This window comes from Equus quagga, chromosome 16, assembly GCF_021613505.1.
Source record: "Equus quagga isolate Etosha38 chromosome 16, UCLA_HA_Equagga_1.0, whole genome shotgun sequence".
NCBI lineage: Eukaryota > Metazoa > Chordata > Mammalia > Perissodactyla > Equidae > Equus > Equus quagga.
The window spans coordinates 317,155-334,551 of record NC_060282.1 but is presented as its reverse complement, the minus strand read 5'-3'; the positions used below and the strand labels follow the sequence as shown (position 1 = coordinate 334,551).

The 17,397-nt window shown below is 45.3% G+C and overlaps 1 protein-coding gene across 3 annotated transcripts; it reads right to left on the bottom strand.

The window, feature by feature from the left end:
* Positions 1-1,454: 1,454 nt before the first annotated feature.
* ZNF251 (zinc finger protein 251) lies at positions 1,455-16,815 on the bottom strand. 3 transcript variants are annotated; one of them, XM_046642459.1, is made up of 4 exons: positions 15,905-16,815; positions 15,547-15,679; positions 14,973-15,086; positions 1,455-4,284 (listed from the first exon to the last, which is right to left on the bottom strand). In XM_046642459.1, exons 1-4 carry the CDS (start codon positions 15,935-15,937, stop codon positions 2,606-2,608), a joined length of 1,959 nt encoding a protein of 652 aa, XP_046498415.1. In that variant the 5' UTR covers positions 15,938-16,815; the 3' UTR covers positions 1,455-2,605. The 3 variants fall into 3 exon arrangements, with proteins under 3 accessions (XP_046498415.1, XP_046498417.1, XP_046498416.1); XM_046642461.1 differs by lacking the exons at positions 1,455-4,284; positions 14,973-15,086 and adding an exon at positions 15,097-15,437 and having other exon boundaries at positions 15,522-15,679; XM_046642460.1 differs by lacking the exons at positions 1,455-4,284; positions 14,973-15,086 and adding an exon at positions 15,097-15,437.
* Positions 16,816-17,397: the final 582 nt, after the last annotated feature.

The window sequence follows — 17,397 nt, the reverse complement described above, 5'->3', positions numbered from 1 at the left end:
TGGAGATATAAAAGTGCATAAGACAAAATCACTGACAGCAAAAAGCTACAGCTGTAATGTACGAGAACCAAGTAGAAAGAGTCAAAGAAGTCATGAGCTGTGGTCTGGTGTGGGTGTGAAGGTTGTGCTGTGAGATATAGAGTAGCAGAGTTACTTTTTCTGAAGGATATTTGTTAAATGAGGTAGATACTTTTATTCCCATTTTAGAGATGAGGACAAAGACCTAGAAAGACGAAATGTTTTACTCAAGGTCATAGAGTGAGCCCAAGGCAGAAGGGGCCTAGGATGCAGGCCTTCAGATGAGGTCTGCAGACCCCTCCACACAGACCACACTGGGGCTGGCCAAGTCCACACTTGGGAGAGGTTCTGTACTTAGGAATTTTAATAATATAATGGAAGAGCCAGAACATGAGCAGGAGGAATAAGTCAAGCAAATCACAAGACAAACGTTAAGCCAAATGCAGAAGTGGTCCCAAATTCCCTAAGAAAACACAGTAACGGTGGGAGCAAAGATTGAGGAAGTTTCCTTGGACAAGTAACATTTGAGTTGGGCCTGGCGGGAATGAAGAGTGGATTAGAAAAAAGATTCCTCCAGGTAGTCTCAGAATTAAAGTCAGGATGTCAGGGTGGTAAAGTCATAGAGATTAGCCCATGTTTTTCAAACTTCTCAGTGAAACTCTTTAAATATAGCTTATTGTTCAAATCAGTCAGTGGGGAGATGCAGATTAAAACCATGGATGCCACTATATCCCCGGTAAAGTGGTTAGAATAAAAAAACTGAAAATGCCAAGTTCTGGTGAGGATTCACAGCAACTAAAAATTTTTTTTTTTTTGAGGAAGATTAGCCCTGAGCTAACTGCTGCCAATCCTCCTCTTTTTGCTGAGGAAGACTGGCTCGGAGCTAACATCTGTGCCCATGTTCCTCTACTTTATATGTGGGACGCCTGCCAAGCATGCCAAGCGGTGCCATGTCTGCACCCGGGATCCGAATTGGCAAACCCCAGGCCCCCGAGAGGCGGAACGTGCGCACTTAACTGCTGCACCACTCGGCCAGCCCTGCAACTGAACTCTTATATGTTGCCAATGGGAATGTCAATGGTACAACCACTTTGAAAAACAGTTTGGCAGTTCCTTAAAAAGTTAAACATGGGGGCTGGCCCCATGGCTGAGTGGTTAAGTTCGCGCGCTCCACTTCGGTGGCCCAAGGTTTCGCTGGTTCAGATCCTGGGCGTGGACCTGGCACCGCTCATCAAGCCATGCTGAGGGGGCGTCCCACATGCCACATCTAGAAGGACCCACAACTAAAATATACAACTATGTACTGGGGGGCCTTGGGGAGAAGGAAAAATTAAAAAAAAAAAAAGTTAAACATACGCTTACCCTATGACCCAGTATCCCACTCCTAGCTGTTTGCCCAAGAGAACTGAAAAGTGAGGTTCACAAAACAGCCTGTCTTAGATGTTTACAGCCGCTTTATTCATAGTTACCCCAAACTGGAAGCAACCCAAATACCCTTCCATGGGTGAATGGATAAACTGCTACAGCAGAAAGCTACTTGCCAGTAAAAGAGAATGAGCCACTGATACACGCAACATCATGGATGAATCTCCAACACATTATGTTAAGTGAAAGCCAGATCCCAAAGGCCACACACACAATGATTCTGAAAACATGAAACTATAGCGACAGAAAGCAAACCAGTGGCTTCCAGGGGCCGGGGGTGAGGTGGGGTCGACTACAAGGGAATTCTGGGTGATGATGGAAATATTCTATATTTTGATTGTGGTCGTGGCTACACGACTGTATGTTTTTGTTAAAACTCATAGAACTGTACATTAAAAAGGGTGAATTTTATTGTATGAAAATTATACCTCAAAAAACCTGACTTCTTAATAAGAATTTTCAAAAGTAAAGCTACTTGCCAGCCCCCTGCCTTGCTGGCCCCCGAGGTACCCTCTTTGGCTGAACCGTAGAGCTCTTTAGGATGAAAAAAATAAACAAACTTGGTTTCAGAAATGCAACACTGGGGTTCCATGCAAGGAAGGGACTCCCACCTGCAGTTCCTCTGTGGGGTGGTTGGGGGATGAGCCAGACCATCCTGACGGTGGGAAATACGGCTTGAATGTGCCCAAGGGGCAAGGTTCTCTGTGCTCACGTGGAAGCAGGTGTGTAGGACTGAAACTAGACAATCTCAGCCACGAGCCTGGGCTTAGGCAGGAAAGCAGAGCTGAGCAGAATACATCAGGGTGGGTCGACACAGAACTGAGCGAGCTCAATTTTCATGGCCTCCATTCATTCACCATCAGTTCCTGGTGGCAACTTGAGCACAGAGGTCACCTTCTAGCACAACAGTAACCTCTGCACAGACACTGTCACTTTCCAGAATGAATTCTATTACGTTTACTTTGGAATTTAATGACTTAATAGTCATCTGAATCGTTAGCTTTGCTAGTAATATTTAGACCTTCTTATTTGACTTTCATGATGCCATCCTATCCAACATAAAATGAACAATTGCTAAATTGTTTCCCACATTTATCACATTAAAAATGTCTTTTTTGGAAAACCTTTTTGATATGAATAAAGTATCTTTCAGATTCATCATTTAAAGGAGGTTTCTCTCCCACATGAGTTCGATAATGCGGGGTGAGTTGTAAGCTCTGGCTGATGGACAATGATAAGGTCTCGCACTGGTGTGAGTTACCTGACATTCAATAAGGGTTGCACCCTGACTGAAGGCTTTTCCACACCCATGACACTTATAGGACTTCTGCCTAGCATGAATTTTCTGATGTTCAATGGGCTGTGAGGTGGGAGATTTTCCACATTCATTACACCCAAAGGATTTCTCACCAGCTTGAATCATCCAATGCAAAACAAGGTTTGTGCCATGGCTGAAGGCTCTGCCACGTCCATCACACACAGAGTGTTTCTCTCCAGTTAGAATCTGTCTGTGTGGCCTAAGGCTGGACCCATGAACAAAGGCTGGGCCACTTTTTCTGCTTTCACGAGGGTTCTCTCCAGTATGAATTCTCTGATGCTGAGTGAGGGCTGACCTCCGGCTGAAGGCTTTCCCACAGCCACCACAGTCATAGGGTTTCTCTCCAGTGTGAACTCTGCGGTGTAGGGTGAGTTGTGAGCTCTGACTGAAGGCTTTCCCACATTCAACGCACTGATAGGGTTTCTCCCCAGTGTGAACTCTCCGATGCTGAACAAGAGTTGAACTACGACTAAAGGCTTTGCCGCACTCATTGCAAACATAGGGTTTTTCTCCAGTGTGAATCCTGACGTGCTCAGTGAGGTGAGAGTTAAAGCCAAAGGCTCGGCCACATTCATTACATACATAGGGCTTCTCTCCAGTGTGAACCCGATGATGGAGAAACAGGCTGGAGCTCTGACTGAAGGCCTTCCCACACTGATTACATTTATGGGGCTTCTCTCCAGTGTGAATCCTTTGGTGTTGAATAAGGCTTGAACTCCGACTGAAGGCCTTCCCACACTGACTGCATGCATGGGGTCTCTCACCAGTGTGAATTCTCTGATGCTGTGTTAACTGTGGGCTCTGGCTGAAGGCTCTTCCACATTCATTACATTTGTACGGCTTCTCTCCCGTGTGAATTATACGATGTTGAAAAAGAGTGGAGCTTCGACTGAAAGCCTTCCCACATTCACTGCACCCAAAAGGTTTTTCTCCAGTATGAATTCTCTGATGGAGGAGGAGGTGGGAATTGAGGCCAAAGGTTTTCCCACAGTCATTACATTTAAATGGTTTATTTCCAGTGTGAACTCGATGGTGCAGAATAAGGCTTGAACTGTGAGTAAAAGCTCGTCCACACTGACCACATGCATAAGGTTTTTCTCCACTGTGACTTCTCTGATGCCTAGTTAGGTCTGAGTTATATCTGAAGGTTTTGCTGCATGTACCACATTTAAAGGCTGTCTCTCCTGTTTTCTTTCTTTGAAGTCTCACAACATTTTGGCCCAGATTCAAGTTTCTATCAAATGCACCACTCTCCTGGTTTTTTTCTCCTGGACAGCTTTCCCTACACATAACAGTTTCTTTCCTAAAAACTCTCTCGAGAAGTTGGGGTTTCTTCAAAGTCTGCCCATCAGAATTTCCCAGGTATCCTTCTAGTTGCCTCTTACAGCCCAAAGCTTCCTGCAACTCGGGTGCCTGTGGGTTATCCCTTGAGAATCTTCTTGATGTCGATTCTGGGGCTTTTACTTCTTCAGAACATTTCTGGTTTAGAATGAATAGTTCCTTCGCAGTCCCAATCTTAGAATCTGTTACACAAAACATAAAAAAATTACCAGAGAAACCATCTATCAGGGACAATATCCATAATATGTTAAAAGCTCCTACAAACTGTCATGCAAAAGGTAGACACTCCAATAGGAAAATAAGTGGTAGGAAGAACTAAGAAGTAAACATGGCCAATCAACAGGATAAAATATTTTAAGTTCATTAGTAATCAAGAAATAGAGATTAAAACAAATTATTTTTCACTTATAAGATTGGCAAATTAATCCATTCAGAAAATACTTAGAATTCAACAAATATTTAGAAGGCCAGGCACGTACTAGGTAAGGAATATCACAGTCAAGAAGACTGGCTCCCAGCTGGTCTATACGGTCAGAGAAGACCTCTGGGAATAAGTGAGGTTTAGGCTAAAACCTGAAATTAACAGCTAGCAGTGGCAGACACGAGGGCCTGGATGTGCTATGTGACAACAATCAGGTCCAACAATTGAAAGAATCTCACTATGGCTGGAACAAGAAGAGCGAGGAGAGAGCAGCAAGATGGGCAGCAACAGAACATGAGGTCCTACAAAAGCTCAAGAACTTTAACTTTATTCCAAGTACTTAAAGATAATACCCAGTGTTAATAAGAACCGAAGAAACAATCACTGTCTTTTACTGTGGCTGGGACTGTAAATAAACATGACTTTTTAAAGAGAACTCTGGAAATATGTACCAAAAGAATTGATATATCACACATCCTTTGTCAAAATTACGCATCTAGGAGTTTTTCCTAAGTGGACAGTCATACACACAAAGACACGGTGACTATGACAGTCATGGAAAGCCCTTTTTAATTGTAGGGAAACAAGAAACAACCCAAAGGTCCAAAAACTAGGGATGGTTAAACCTGGTATAGACTATTCATATGATGGGACACCATTCTGCCATTAAAATTATATAACAGAAGAATTTATAATTAAAAGTCCAAGATCTATTATAAAGTAAAAATCACATTCTCAAACTATATATACTGCATAAACCAACTTTTATTGAAAACATACACGTTAAGATAGGAGCTGTTTCTTCCTTGCATGTTTAGTACCAGTTGGCGAAGCCATCTGGGCTTAGTGTTTTCTGAGGAAGGGTTTTAAATTACTGAGCCAATTTTTTTAAATACTTATAGGATTATGTAGTTAACCTTTTCTTCTGCCAATTTTGATAAATCGTACTTTTCTAGGATATTTATACATTTTATCTTCATGTTCAAAATTTTTCACATAAATGTGTTCAAAGGATCTTTTTATCTGTTTGTAGTATGTGTTTTGATGGCTCCTTTTTCACTTTGGTTATTTGTTCCTTTTCTCTTTTATTCTTGATCAGTTACATCCAGAAAATAGGAAGAGGTAGTATATGACCCAATTCCTTTTGTGAGGTTAATTCAACTTGATACCACAACCTGACAACAGCAATATGAGAAAGGGAAATTTCAGGCCAATCTCACTCACAATTATAGATGCAAAAACCCTAATTAAAACATTAATAAGACAAAACCAGTAACACACAACAAGGATAACAAGTTCGGTTTATTTCAGGAATGCAAGTTTAGTAAAAATCTATCAATATAACTCTCCACACTTACAGAAAAGGGGAGAAAAATCATATGGTTGTCAATAGACGCAGAAAGGATTTATGACAAAATTCAACATCAATTTCTGATTTAAAAAAAACCCCAAACTTTTAGAGAACTATGACCAGAAGAAAACTTCCTTAATATCAAATTGGCATCTACAAAAACACCTACAACAGACACCACACTTCATGGTGAATGTGGAAAGTTCCTCTCGAGGTTGGATAGTCTGCCATCACTTTCTATTCAGCATTGTCTGGGCCAGAGCAACAAGACAAAAAGAAATGTAACAGGAGTCAAAGATCAGAGAGGAAGAAATGAAATCATCATTCGCAGGTAAATTATCAGAATTAATAATAGCTTATCAAGTTTGCTGCATAAAAAATCAAAGTATTAGCTACATTTCTATGTACAAAAAATAGAAATAAATAGCTAGAGTGGCCAGCCCCGTGGCCGAGTGGCTAAATTTGAGTGCTTCACTTCGGCAGCCCAGGGTTTTGCCGGTTCAGATCCCGGGTGCGGACATGGCACCACTCATCAAGCCATGCTGAGATGGTGTCCCACATGCCACAACCGGAAAGATCCAAAACTAGAATATACAACTATGCACTGGGGGGCTTTGAGGAGAAAAATAAGAAAAATAAAAAAAGAAGATTGGCAACAGATGTTAGCTCAGGTGCCAATCTTTAAAAAAAAAAGTAATAGCTAGAAAACTACAATTAAAAGATATTAAGCCCAAATAGGAAACCACCCAAATGCCCACCAACAGTAGAATGGATGACTAAATCACAGCATACCCATGCAAGCGATGAGACAGCAGTGAGAACAAACGAACCACACTGCACACAACAGCATGGATGAGGCTTAAAAACATAATTTTGAGTGAAAGAAGCCAGATATGAAAGAATATAGGCTGGGGGCCGGCCTGGTGGTGCAGTGGTTAAGTTCGCACAGTCCATTTCAGTGGCCTGGGGTTTGCTGGTTTGGATCCCAGGTGCGGACATGGCACCGCTTGGCCAGCCATGCTGTCATAGGCATCCCACATATAAAGTAGAGGAAGATGGGCACGGATGTTAGCTCAGGGCCAGTCTCCCTCAGCAAAAAGAGGAGAATTGGCAGCAGATGTTAGCTCAGGGCCAATCTTCCTCACCAAAAAAACCAAACCAAACCAAATAAAAACAAAACAAGAAAAAATTAATATATTGCCCTGACTAAAATATAAAGGAGAAATAAAAGTAACTTACAGAAGAAAAAGAGAGAGAGAGAAAGATACCACTTACTTGAGCATAGGAAAAACACCAAACACCTAGGCATGAATCTAATCAAAGAGATAAAAGGCCTCCTCACAGGAAAATAATCATTACTGAGTGAAATTAAAGAAGACCAAGGTAGGGGCCGGCCCAGTGGTGTAGTGGTTAAGTTCGCGTGCTCCACTTTGGTGGCCTGAAATTTGTGGGTTTGGATTCTGGGCGTGGACCTATACATCGTTCATCAAGCCATGCTGTGGCGGCTTCCCACATACCAAACAGAGGAAGATAGGCACGGATGTTAGCACACGGCAATCCTCCACCAAACAAAAAACAAAAAAACCCCACCAAGGTAAATAAAGAGATGTAACATGTTCATGGGTTGTGGTATTCAGCTTGTAAAGATACCCACTTCTCCCCAAACTGATTTAACGCAAACCTGATCAAGTTGATTCTAAAATTAATATGGAAACACAAAGGGTCAAGAACAGGTAAGACTCCACTGTGGACAGACAGACAAGGAGGCAGAAGATGTGCTCTCCTGGATATTAAGATTGGTCAAGGACAGAAAAAGGAATGGGGTAGAGGAAATTATATCCATGTGCTCTCCTTTCCTGGCTTCACAGAGCAGGGTGCCCCTCCCCACGATGGGCACCACGGACCACTTCCCTGATGGTGAAGAGCTCAGACTGTGAAGTCAGGCACAGCTGGGGAAAACGCTAGTCCACTGTAGACTGAACTTTTCTCTTTCAGAAATAGGTGATAATAATTTTCCTTAAAATTCTCATGTAACTAAGATTTGAAATTTTTAATACGAAATAAAAAATACATAGAGGAAAATGAGAAATTGTACATTTCTCAGTTTGAAAAAGTCATTACCTGAAACATCAGATTAAAATAGAGAAAATCTCTATGGAAAATTAAAAGGCCTTTAGAGTGACTTTGTTTTTTATGCCCATGGTAATGGCACTGTTACCAGACAATATGAAAATGAAATACAGACATGGTGATTTTAATTCACGTGAAGACCTAGACTGTTACACCAAAACAGCTAAAACTGCCTATATTTCTTAAACTGGGCTTAATAATAACAACAAAGTGACCCTTATGTAAACTGGGGTTTACTGTATGGAAATGCAACATGAATATGGGTTACTGGTAACTGTGATAAAAATTTTAAAATAAAAATACAAATAAATGGCCCTTTTGAATGGAGTCTTATTACAAAGAAATTCCAACAATATTGTAAAATGCTGTAGACCAATAAACTTTGTCCAGTTAATCTTTCTGAGTACAATTTAAAGATTTATACAATTTTTAAAAAATTGATGCTTCTCTAGTGATTCTTAATGTTAATTTTTCATTATATTTTGCTAGGATGTGGTTATTTCTTCTGTCATTCTAACATTATTTAGGAATCTTAAGACTTCAAAACTGAGGTAATAAACGCCTATATTTACATTAAAAAATTTTAAACATTAGAGTTAAACCGTAAGCTCCTTGTTAGGAAAGTCGAGAGAGAGACTGGGAAAAATCTCCACATCTCCCCCGTCACTGTTCCCACGCTCTCCTTTTAGCGATCACACAGATTTCCTGGCAGACACTAGGTTCCTCCCTGATGTCTGCAGTCAACGAAAAAGCAAGTTTAAAACCAGCTCTCGCGCCGTCGCAAACATCTTCCCTCCCCCGAGACCTCGCAGGTAAACAGCGCAGGTACCACGGTCCCAACGCTGCGGCCTGGCCCCGGGGCGACCCCGCCCGGACACTCGCCGGTCCGCGAGGAGAGCGACAGCACCGCGCCCACGCCCGCCGGACCGGAGAGGGGACAGGGGGATGCGCGGCATCGCAGGGCTCTGCTGCCACCCGCGGCCGCCGGGGGTAGGACAGCACCCGAGGGACGAAATCAGCGCGGAGCAGGACGAGGCGCAGGCCGCCCAAGGGCGACCCCAGGTCCCCGCGATTGAGCGCAGCCGGGCGCAGAGCGCACGCGCAGGCACCGCCCGAGCCGCCCCGTGGGCGAGAACGGGCCGCGGTCCCCAGGGGACGCCCTCCGGGGCGGAGCGGCCTCCTCTCCTGCGTCCGAGGCTCACCAGGTTCAGCCTGGGCAGCCCCGCCCCCAGCGGACGTGGGGTAATTACTTTTAAAGCAGGACACCTGCGCGCTCTTTTGCAGGAGAAACCCCAACACAAGCAATCACCTTTTCCCATCCGACCGGAAGGCCGACCCCCGGCCACTCTGCGGGCGCCGCCCCTCTGGCAGGGGCACCATCGTACCCACCGTGTCTCCTGGGCTGCACCCATTCTCCTTCCTCTGACCCAGACAGGACTCCGAGTCTTCCCACGAACCCTGAGGGCAGATCTCACCTGAGAGGACCCATGTGGCACCTGGACTGCAGAGCTAAACGCCACACTGGGCGCCTTGTTCTAAGTGCGGCACTAACCATGTATAACAGCCTAACTCCACTACGAGTTTCGAACAGCTAAGTGACGCTTTAGTCAAAATTACCACAAAACAGTGGCCATTAGAACCATGGCTACATAAAACTATTCAGCTCTTAATTTTCCCCTAGCCAGTGAAGACATGTGCCCTCAGTGAAACGCACAGCACAAGGGAACTTGCTGGGTGATGAGGGCCTTTTATGTCTTGACAGAGGTTTGGTTTACATAGATGCATCTATTTGTTAAAACAGCAAATTTACACTTAAGATTTGTACATTTTGCTTATGTAAATTTTACCTCAAAAGAAAAAACTGTGAAGAAATACTCATCTCCAATTAATGATACACATGTATTTAAAGAAAGTGAACTGATGTCTCAATTTACTTTGAAAAGCAACAAGAGACTAAGTGGATAGGGAGACCAGTGGACATGTGCTCATCCAGCACAGGCAAATGTCAAAGGCAGGATCCAGGGGGCGGGTATACAAGCGTTCACTATAAAATTCTTTCAACTGTAACGTATGGTGAGAAGTTTCATAAGAAGATGTTGAGGGGAAAGCACTTCATATAAATCCTAAAGAATCCAGAATGTATGTATGATTGGCAGGTCATAGCAAAAAGAAAACGTTGGCCAAATGCATCAGACTGAACGTTACAACCTACTGGACCTCAAAAGCAAATTATACTAAGTAACATTACTACTGGTAATAATCATTTGCTTGCATGTAACAGGAATGTTGACAGAATGTTACTTAAGCCCACATCAATAAAAAAATCCCAAAGAGGTTCATTATACTAAAATATTGGCTAAGTGACAGATAACATGTAAATAAAATAGACAACATGAAGATGAAAATAGATTAGAAGAAACATCATGGGACATTTACAAAATTCAAGCATCTAAATGGGTAATTGTGGAGAAAGACATAGACCCTTCTCCCCACACCAACCTAGAAGGAAATATAAAATCGTAAATTTGGATCTCAATATCAGGTCTCAGTAGGAACAAAGTTTAGTTCTGAATCTTCTCATGTCTTCACAAAGCCATAAAGAATAAGAGAACAGATGAAAAAGAGCAACCCAACCTTCCCACGCCAGTGAAAAGTCATCAGAAAAATATTATCATGAAGCAAACGAAACTGTAACCTTACATGCCAACACAAATTAAAAGACAAAGGAAAATTTAAAGCTGTGAAGGAATCCACAAGCAGAAACACCAGAACCAAAGAGATGGCCAGGCTCTAGGAGGTGAGGGCCAGAGAAGAGGCAGAGAATGGACTGACAGAGTTGGAGGTGGAGGGCGAGAGGGAAAGAAAAAATTTTAGTGAAGCAACACAGGGAGAACAGACACTATACAAGACACAGAAATAAATAAATCTTTCAAGGATCGTAGAGAAAATGATGGATGTAGCAGACAGACAAAGGAGACCCAATGTGTACATGGCTGGAGTCTCCGAAGAACACTAAATAAATGGAACAGGCCAAGCACTTACAGCCAGGACAACTTAACCTGTAATTCAAGAATGCTTCTCTGAAGTGAAATACCTGAAGCTACACCTTGAGAGGGCAACCTGACCCAGAGCAAGCAGCACTGAGCCACGCCCTAGTAAAAACCCTGGGCTTCAGAGAGAAAGAATTTAGTGGAGCACGCAGGCGAAGAGGCCAAGTCATTTATGAGAGAAAGAAGACAGGTTGGAGTCAGTTTATTTGATGCCAGAAGATGGTGGAACAAGACCTCCAAGTTATTTAAGGAAAGAAAATGTGAGCCAAAGATTTTACAGCCAGTTGGCTGTCTTTCAAGTGTAAAGGCCACATATGGCTTCTGCTTCTGAGTATGACGGACAAAGATGCTACTGGACCACCTCCCCCACCCACTGAGGAAGCAGCCATAAAACCAGGACATAACACAAAAAAGCAACCATTTGAAGGTACTGGGGTGAAGCTGATGTGTGCTGGTGGGGGTGCACACTCACTCAGAGGAGGGGCGAGGGGGCAACAGAGTAAGTTCTCTTCCATAGCTCATACCCTGAGGCTAAATGCAGCCTTGCCACGCCAAGAAGCAGGGGCACAGCTGGAAAAACACACAGCGTTCCTGGCCTGGGAAGCCAGAAACGAGCGGCCAGGCACTGCGAACTCTAAACATAATGGAAGATTCCTGGGAAGGAAAGAGCCAAAAAGGGGCGCCCCAAACTCTTTACGCCCACATCCCTGGCTGATGCCTGAACCACACATGCACGGGACACACTCAAAGCAGCCCAGCTAAGAACAAATGACTTGAAGACACCAGAGACGCTGCATAGGAAACAAAGTTTTCAGTTCAAGCCCAGCCAAGAAAATCAGCTGTTGAAATAAAGAAAACAACACTCATCAGGGGAAAATAATAGAATCCAGAATCTCCACTCCAAAATTAGCCAACACACAACCAAGAAAACACAACGCATTTTCATGAGAAAAGAAAATCAGCAAAGTCGACCCCTGAAATGAACCAGATGTTAGAATTAACAGACAAGGATTTTAAAGCAGCTATTGTAATTATACTCAATGAAGTAAAACAAAACATGAAAATCTCATGGAAGTGAGAGTCTCGGCAGAGAAATATAAACAATATTTTATAACTCAAAAATACACTTTATAAATTTAAAAATTCACTCATGGACTTAAGAGCCAAATGGACATGACAAAGGAAAGAGTAAGTGAACTTGAATCTAGATTAATAGAAATTATTTGAAGAACATAGACAAAAAAGACTTTAAAAATAATAAACAGAGCCTTAGGGACCTGTAAGATGATATCAAATGGTCAAACATATGTGTAATTGAAATCTCAGGAGACCAGAGAGAGTACAGTGGAGAAGGAAATTTGAAGATATAATGGCACAAATTTCCCAAATTTGATTAAAGACAGAAATTTGCAGAACTGAGACGCTAGACAACATCACACAGAATAACCACAAAGAAGCCCATACTGAGGCACATCATAGTCAAACTGTTGAAAATCAAACATAAAGAGCAAATCTTGAAAGCAGAAGAACAACCTATTACATACAGAGAAACAATGATGCAATTAATGGCTGACTCCTCATCAAAAACCATGGAGGCCAGGAGACAGTGAAACAAGATCTTTAAAGTGCTGAGTGAAAAAAACCAAAAAAACCCTCTGTGAATCCAGATTTCTAGATCCAAAGAAAATATCACTGAGGAATGAGAGCAAAACGCACATATTTCATGTAGAAGAAAACCAAGAGAATTGACCCAGCAGATGAGCACCACAAGAAATGCTAAAGGAAGGTCTTCAGGTTGAAGGGAAATGACACCTGGTAGAAACTCAGGTCGTCAGAAAGGAATGAAGAGCAGTGGACACAAAAAATATTGGGGAGAATTCGAAAGACTACTTTTTAGCCTTTTTCCTCTTAATTTTTTGTAAACTACATAACTGTTTAAAACTAAACATAACATTTTCTTGTAGAGTTTAAAAATATATACTGATATATTACATATAACAACTGTAACATAAAGGGTGGGGGGATGGTTGCAAAATTTCTGGATTTTATGTGAAGTAGTACATAATGAACTGTAATTAGACTGCAAAAACTTAAGTATGACTATTTAATCTCTAGGAAAATCAGTATAAAAAATGCAAAAAGATTACTTAAAAAGCAGATAGGAATATTAAAAGGGAATTCTAAAAAATGTTCAAATAACCCAAATAAAGGCGAGAGAGGAATAGAGGAACACAAAATACAGGAGATAGCTATAAAATAAAAAAAAATGCTATTCACAAATGCCTTTCTGAACCAGATCAATAATTATATTAAATATTAATGGGCTGAACACTCCAATTGAAAGACAAGGATTGTAAAGATGGATTCAAAAACAAGACCCAACTCCCTGCTGTCTACAAGAGATTCACTTAAAGTCTGAAGACACAGATAGGCTGAAATTAAACGGATGGAAGAGATATACCTTGTTAACAGCAGGCATAAGATGGCTGGAGTCACTAGGTTAGTGTCAGATAAAATATATTTCAGAGCAAATTTATTACCAGAGATAAAGAGAAACACTTTATAAGGATAATCATAAATGTGAATGAGCCCATTAACACAGCTTCAAAATACATGAAAGAAACATGGAAAAAATTAAAGGGAGGAACAGATAATTCCACAATCATATTGGATATTTTAACACCCCTCTCTTAGCAACTGAAAGAGTAACTAGACGAAAAATCACCAAAGACATAGAGGATGTGAACAATGCCACCAACACCTCCACTTAATTGACATTTATAAAACCACATAACAGCTGGATACCCATTCTTTATAAGTACACATGACAGACCAAAGTACCAGGATAGGACAAACTTGGGGTCATAAAACAATAGCAAATAAATGTAAAAAGAATGAAGTCATACAGAGGATGTTCTTGACTGCAACAGAATTAAATTACAAATTAATAACAATAAGAACTAGGAAACATCAACGATTTGGAAATTAAACAACACATGTCTAAATAATCATTGGGTCAAAGAAGAAACATGAGAAAAATTAGGTAATATTTTCAACTAAATGATAAAAATACTACAACATATTAAAAATTTGTGGGATGCATCTAAAGCTGTGCTTAGAGGACGATTTATAACTTTAATTACCTATGAGAATAAATATCTCAAATCAATCAAAGCTTCTACTTTTAGAAACTAAAGGCTTCATATAACCAACTTTGAATATGCCCAAACTGTGGGTATATTATTCACAAGAGCCTTTCTGAATAAACTACTAGAAGATAAACTCCACCCAACCAAGAGACGATGGAGAAAACTTTGGTAAAAGAACCTGGACAAACAGTGCACTTCACCGTAGATCTAAGGCACTAACAAAGGAGGGGATACAAACGACGAAGTGTTACGTGCTTTGACAATGTAGAAACAACACAACTGACCAAAAATGAGGAGAAAAAAGCAAAGTAACACAAGGTCACTGGAAGTCAAAGAGAACATTTAGAGCTGACAAGTCAAGCAGTAGAAGCATGTTCAAGAAAAGTAAACATTTTTTAAAAAGGAATACTATTGACTGAAATTGAGAGACAGAGGAGAAAAAGGATAGAAGTTTATTTTACAGGTGAACCAGGTGGAGAACCAATAGCTACTGTCTAAAGAAAGAGAGTAAGAAGCGATTTAGAGACAGAGGGAATGAGGCTGTTTATAACTGTTTAACTACAGAGGAAAACACTAAAGGCAAACTTCCCTAATGATCAGAACTGTGTTTTTTAAGGCAAAGCAGTAAGATGAGAGCCTTTAAAGCATGTGCATCTGTCTGCACAAGCACAGGCTGCTGTGTGTGTCTGAGGCTGCCCCCAGAAGCCCGCGGAAGTGAGCATCACCACCCAACCAGCACCGTCTCTGGGGCCGGCCTGCCACCTCTCACCTGTCCTGCAGCTGCTCAAGGCCACCGGCTCCTCAGCTCCCAGAAGATCCAGGACCCACAGCTCTTTGCCTTGCTCCAGCTGGAGGATCAGCTCTGGTTTAGGGACAGGGAGTCCTGTAGAGGACACGGCCCTGGGTGAGCCGGTGCGGCCTGGGGAGCTGGGGCAGGGCACTGCCCACCAGGTCTTCAGGCCAGGAGAGAAGCCCAGTCGCAGGAGCACCCTAGGCAGGTGGGAGGGGAGCTCTCGCGGTGGGGGCGGGGGTCACAAAGTGTGTGCTTGTTGGGGGAGAGGAAGAGGTTGCTCAGGGGAGGCAGAGGCTGAGGGAGCGCCCAGAGAGAATTCACTCATCAGTCCTCCCACCCCTTGGGGGACAGCTGTGGGCGTGGGCAGCGCAGAGCGAAGTCGCTGGAACTGGGACCAAGGCAGGCTCTCCCATGGCGAACACGCGGAGACCAGACTGGTACCTGGGGACAAGGGACAGGAGCCTCCTCTTTGGGCTCCAAAGTGCGGAAGCAGCCCCCCCCTTCCAGTTCCCTAGAGGCCCCCACCGCGAGGCCGGGGGGACAGCCTCACCCAGCGAGGCCACGTGCCCGTAGTTCTCCAGCATCACGTCCCTGTACAGCGCCCGCTGGTCCGGGCCCAGCTGCCGCCCCTCCGCGCGAGAGAAGTACACGGCCACATCCTGGAAGGTCAGCGGCTCCGCCTTCTGCAATGACAGGTGGCCGCACCACTGGGCAGACGTGCTGCGCTCAGCCCGAGCACCAGCTGCCCTCTTTGCCATGGGGACAGCAGAGCCCCTCTCCCTGGGGGAGGGCGTGAGTGCAATCCCAGAACCCTTTCTTTGGGTGCTAGGACTGCCGCCCGGAGACCTTCTCCCCGCGCGGGGCTCACCGCTCCAGAGGAGGCAGGGCTGGGAGAAAGGTGAACTCACCTGGGGCGATGGGAGCCGAAGCGCCGCTGCCATCCTGGGGAAGCTGGATCTCAGGCCTGGGCCTCCCCTATCTCACCCTCAGGGGAAGGGGACCCCTACTCAGAACCATTCAGTGTCATTAAGTCACTCCATTAACTCCCATGGCCCAAGGGTGTGGAGGGTGGCCAGGTGAAGAACGGCAGAAATGGGTTCCTGAGTGGCCACCTGCGGCCACGAGTAAAATCGTCCGTAGAAGTAACCGGTCAGAGGCAGGTCACTCTGCAGCACGAGCCAACGCGTGCCCGACTGCCCAGGGGTACATGCACACTCCCCAAAACCGGCAGAGCCAGAGCCCCGGCGGGTGACAGGGGCAGCTCCAGGGGCCCAGCTTCCCGGGTCACGCTGGTGCGAAGAGCGCACCCGGGACAGGCCCTGCAGCCCCCAGCCCGCCCAACGAGGGGGAGAGGACGTGGGAGGGGCGAGTGGGACCCGAGGCACCGAGGTGCAGCCAGAAGCCTGCCGGCCTTCTCACGCCTTCGTCCCCAGCCCCCCGGGGCGGCCTCCCGTCTCCTCGCCGCCCCGCAGGCCAGCCTGCGGTCGCACGCTGTTTCTCCCAACAGCCTCCCCTCCGGCCTCCAGGGCCCTGCGGCCTCGCTGGCTCCCGGGCCCGCCGGCTCTGGCCTCCAGGGCTGCAGGCACAGGCCGCCGCTTCGCCCGCGCTCCCAGGCCGCTCGGGGCCGACCCCCCGCCGGGCAGCTCTCCCCTTAAACCTCCGCGCTGCCGCCCCTGGCCACCGTGACCCGGGCCGAAACCTCCCGAGACCCCGCCTGGACGCCCCTCTGCCTGCGGGGTCCGCCCACGCCTCCCAGGGGACCTGCGCCGCCCCGCGCCACGCCCGCGATCCCTCCGCCCGCGACCATCGCTCCTCAGCTCTTGCCGGCCGTCCGCCCCGCCCACAGCGCGGGAATAGGGGAGCCCGAGGGGGCGGGGCCGGAGGAAGGGGCGGGGCCGAGCTGCGCGCGCAGGGTCTCCCCGCCCCTTCCGGGTCACCCCAAGGGCGCCCTCGCCTGCGCTGGCGACCTGCGCCAAGACCGCCGACGACGGAAACGGCGGCGCGGGCCCCGCCCCGCACTTCCGGGGGCGCCGTGGGCTGGCGCGCCGTGTGTGGGCGGCTCTGAGCGAGCGGCATGCGCGCGGGAAGTTGGTGGGCTGGTGGGCTGGCAGACTGGCCGTCGGAGCCTGGTCGTCGCTGCCACGTCTCTGCTCGGTCCCGGGAGTGGGTGTTTGAACGCAGCGGGACCCGCCCCGGCACCTCGCGGTCCCTCTGGCCTCATCGTTCCAGTCAGCACGCCCTTCTTGCCCTTCTGTGTTCCTCTTCATACAGGCGAACTCGCAAATAAGAATTTTCGAATAAAACATGGTTTAAAAAGTAGCGCGATAAAACCGAGGTGGCAGCGAAGCAGACGAGGGGGAGGGACTGTCAACTGAAAAAGCAAATTCACCTATTTTAGCTG

Coding starts and splice junctions, on each gene's coding strand:
- ZNF251 (XM_046642459.1), bottom strand. CDS start 15,937: ATGGCAGCGGCGCTTCGGCTCCCATCGCCCCAG. Junction 15,680..15,904: donor TTCGGCTCCCATCGCCCCAG/GTGAGTTCACCT, acceptor CTGTCATTGCAG/AAGGCGGAGCCGCTGACCTT. Junction 4,285..14,972: donor CTTGAGCAGCTGCAGGACAG/GTGAGAGGTGGC, acceptor TTTGTGTAACAG/ATTCTAAGATTGGGACTGCG.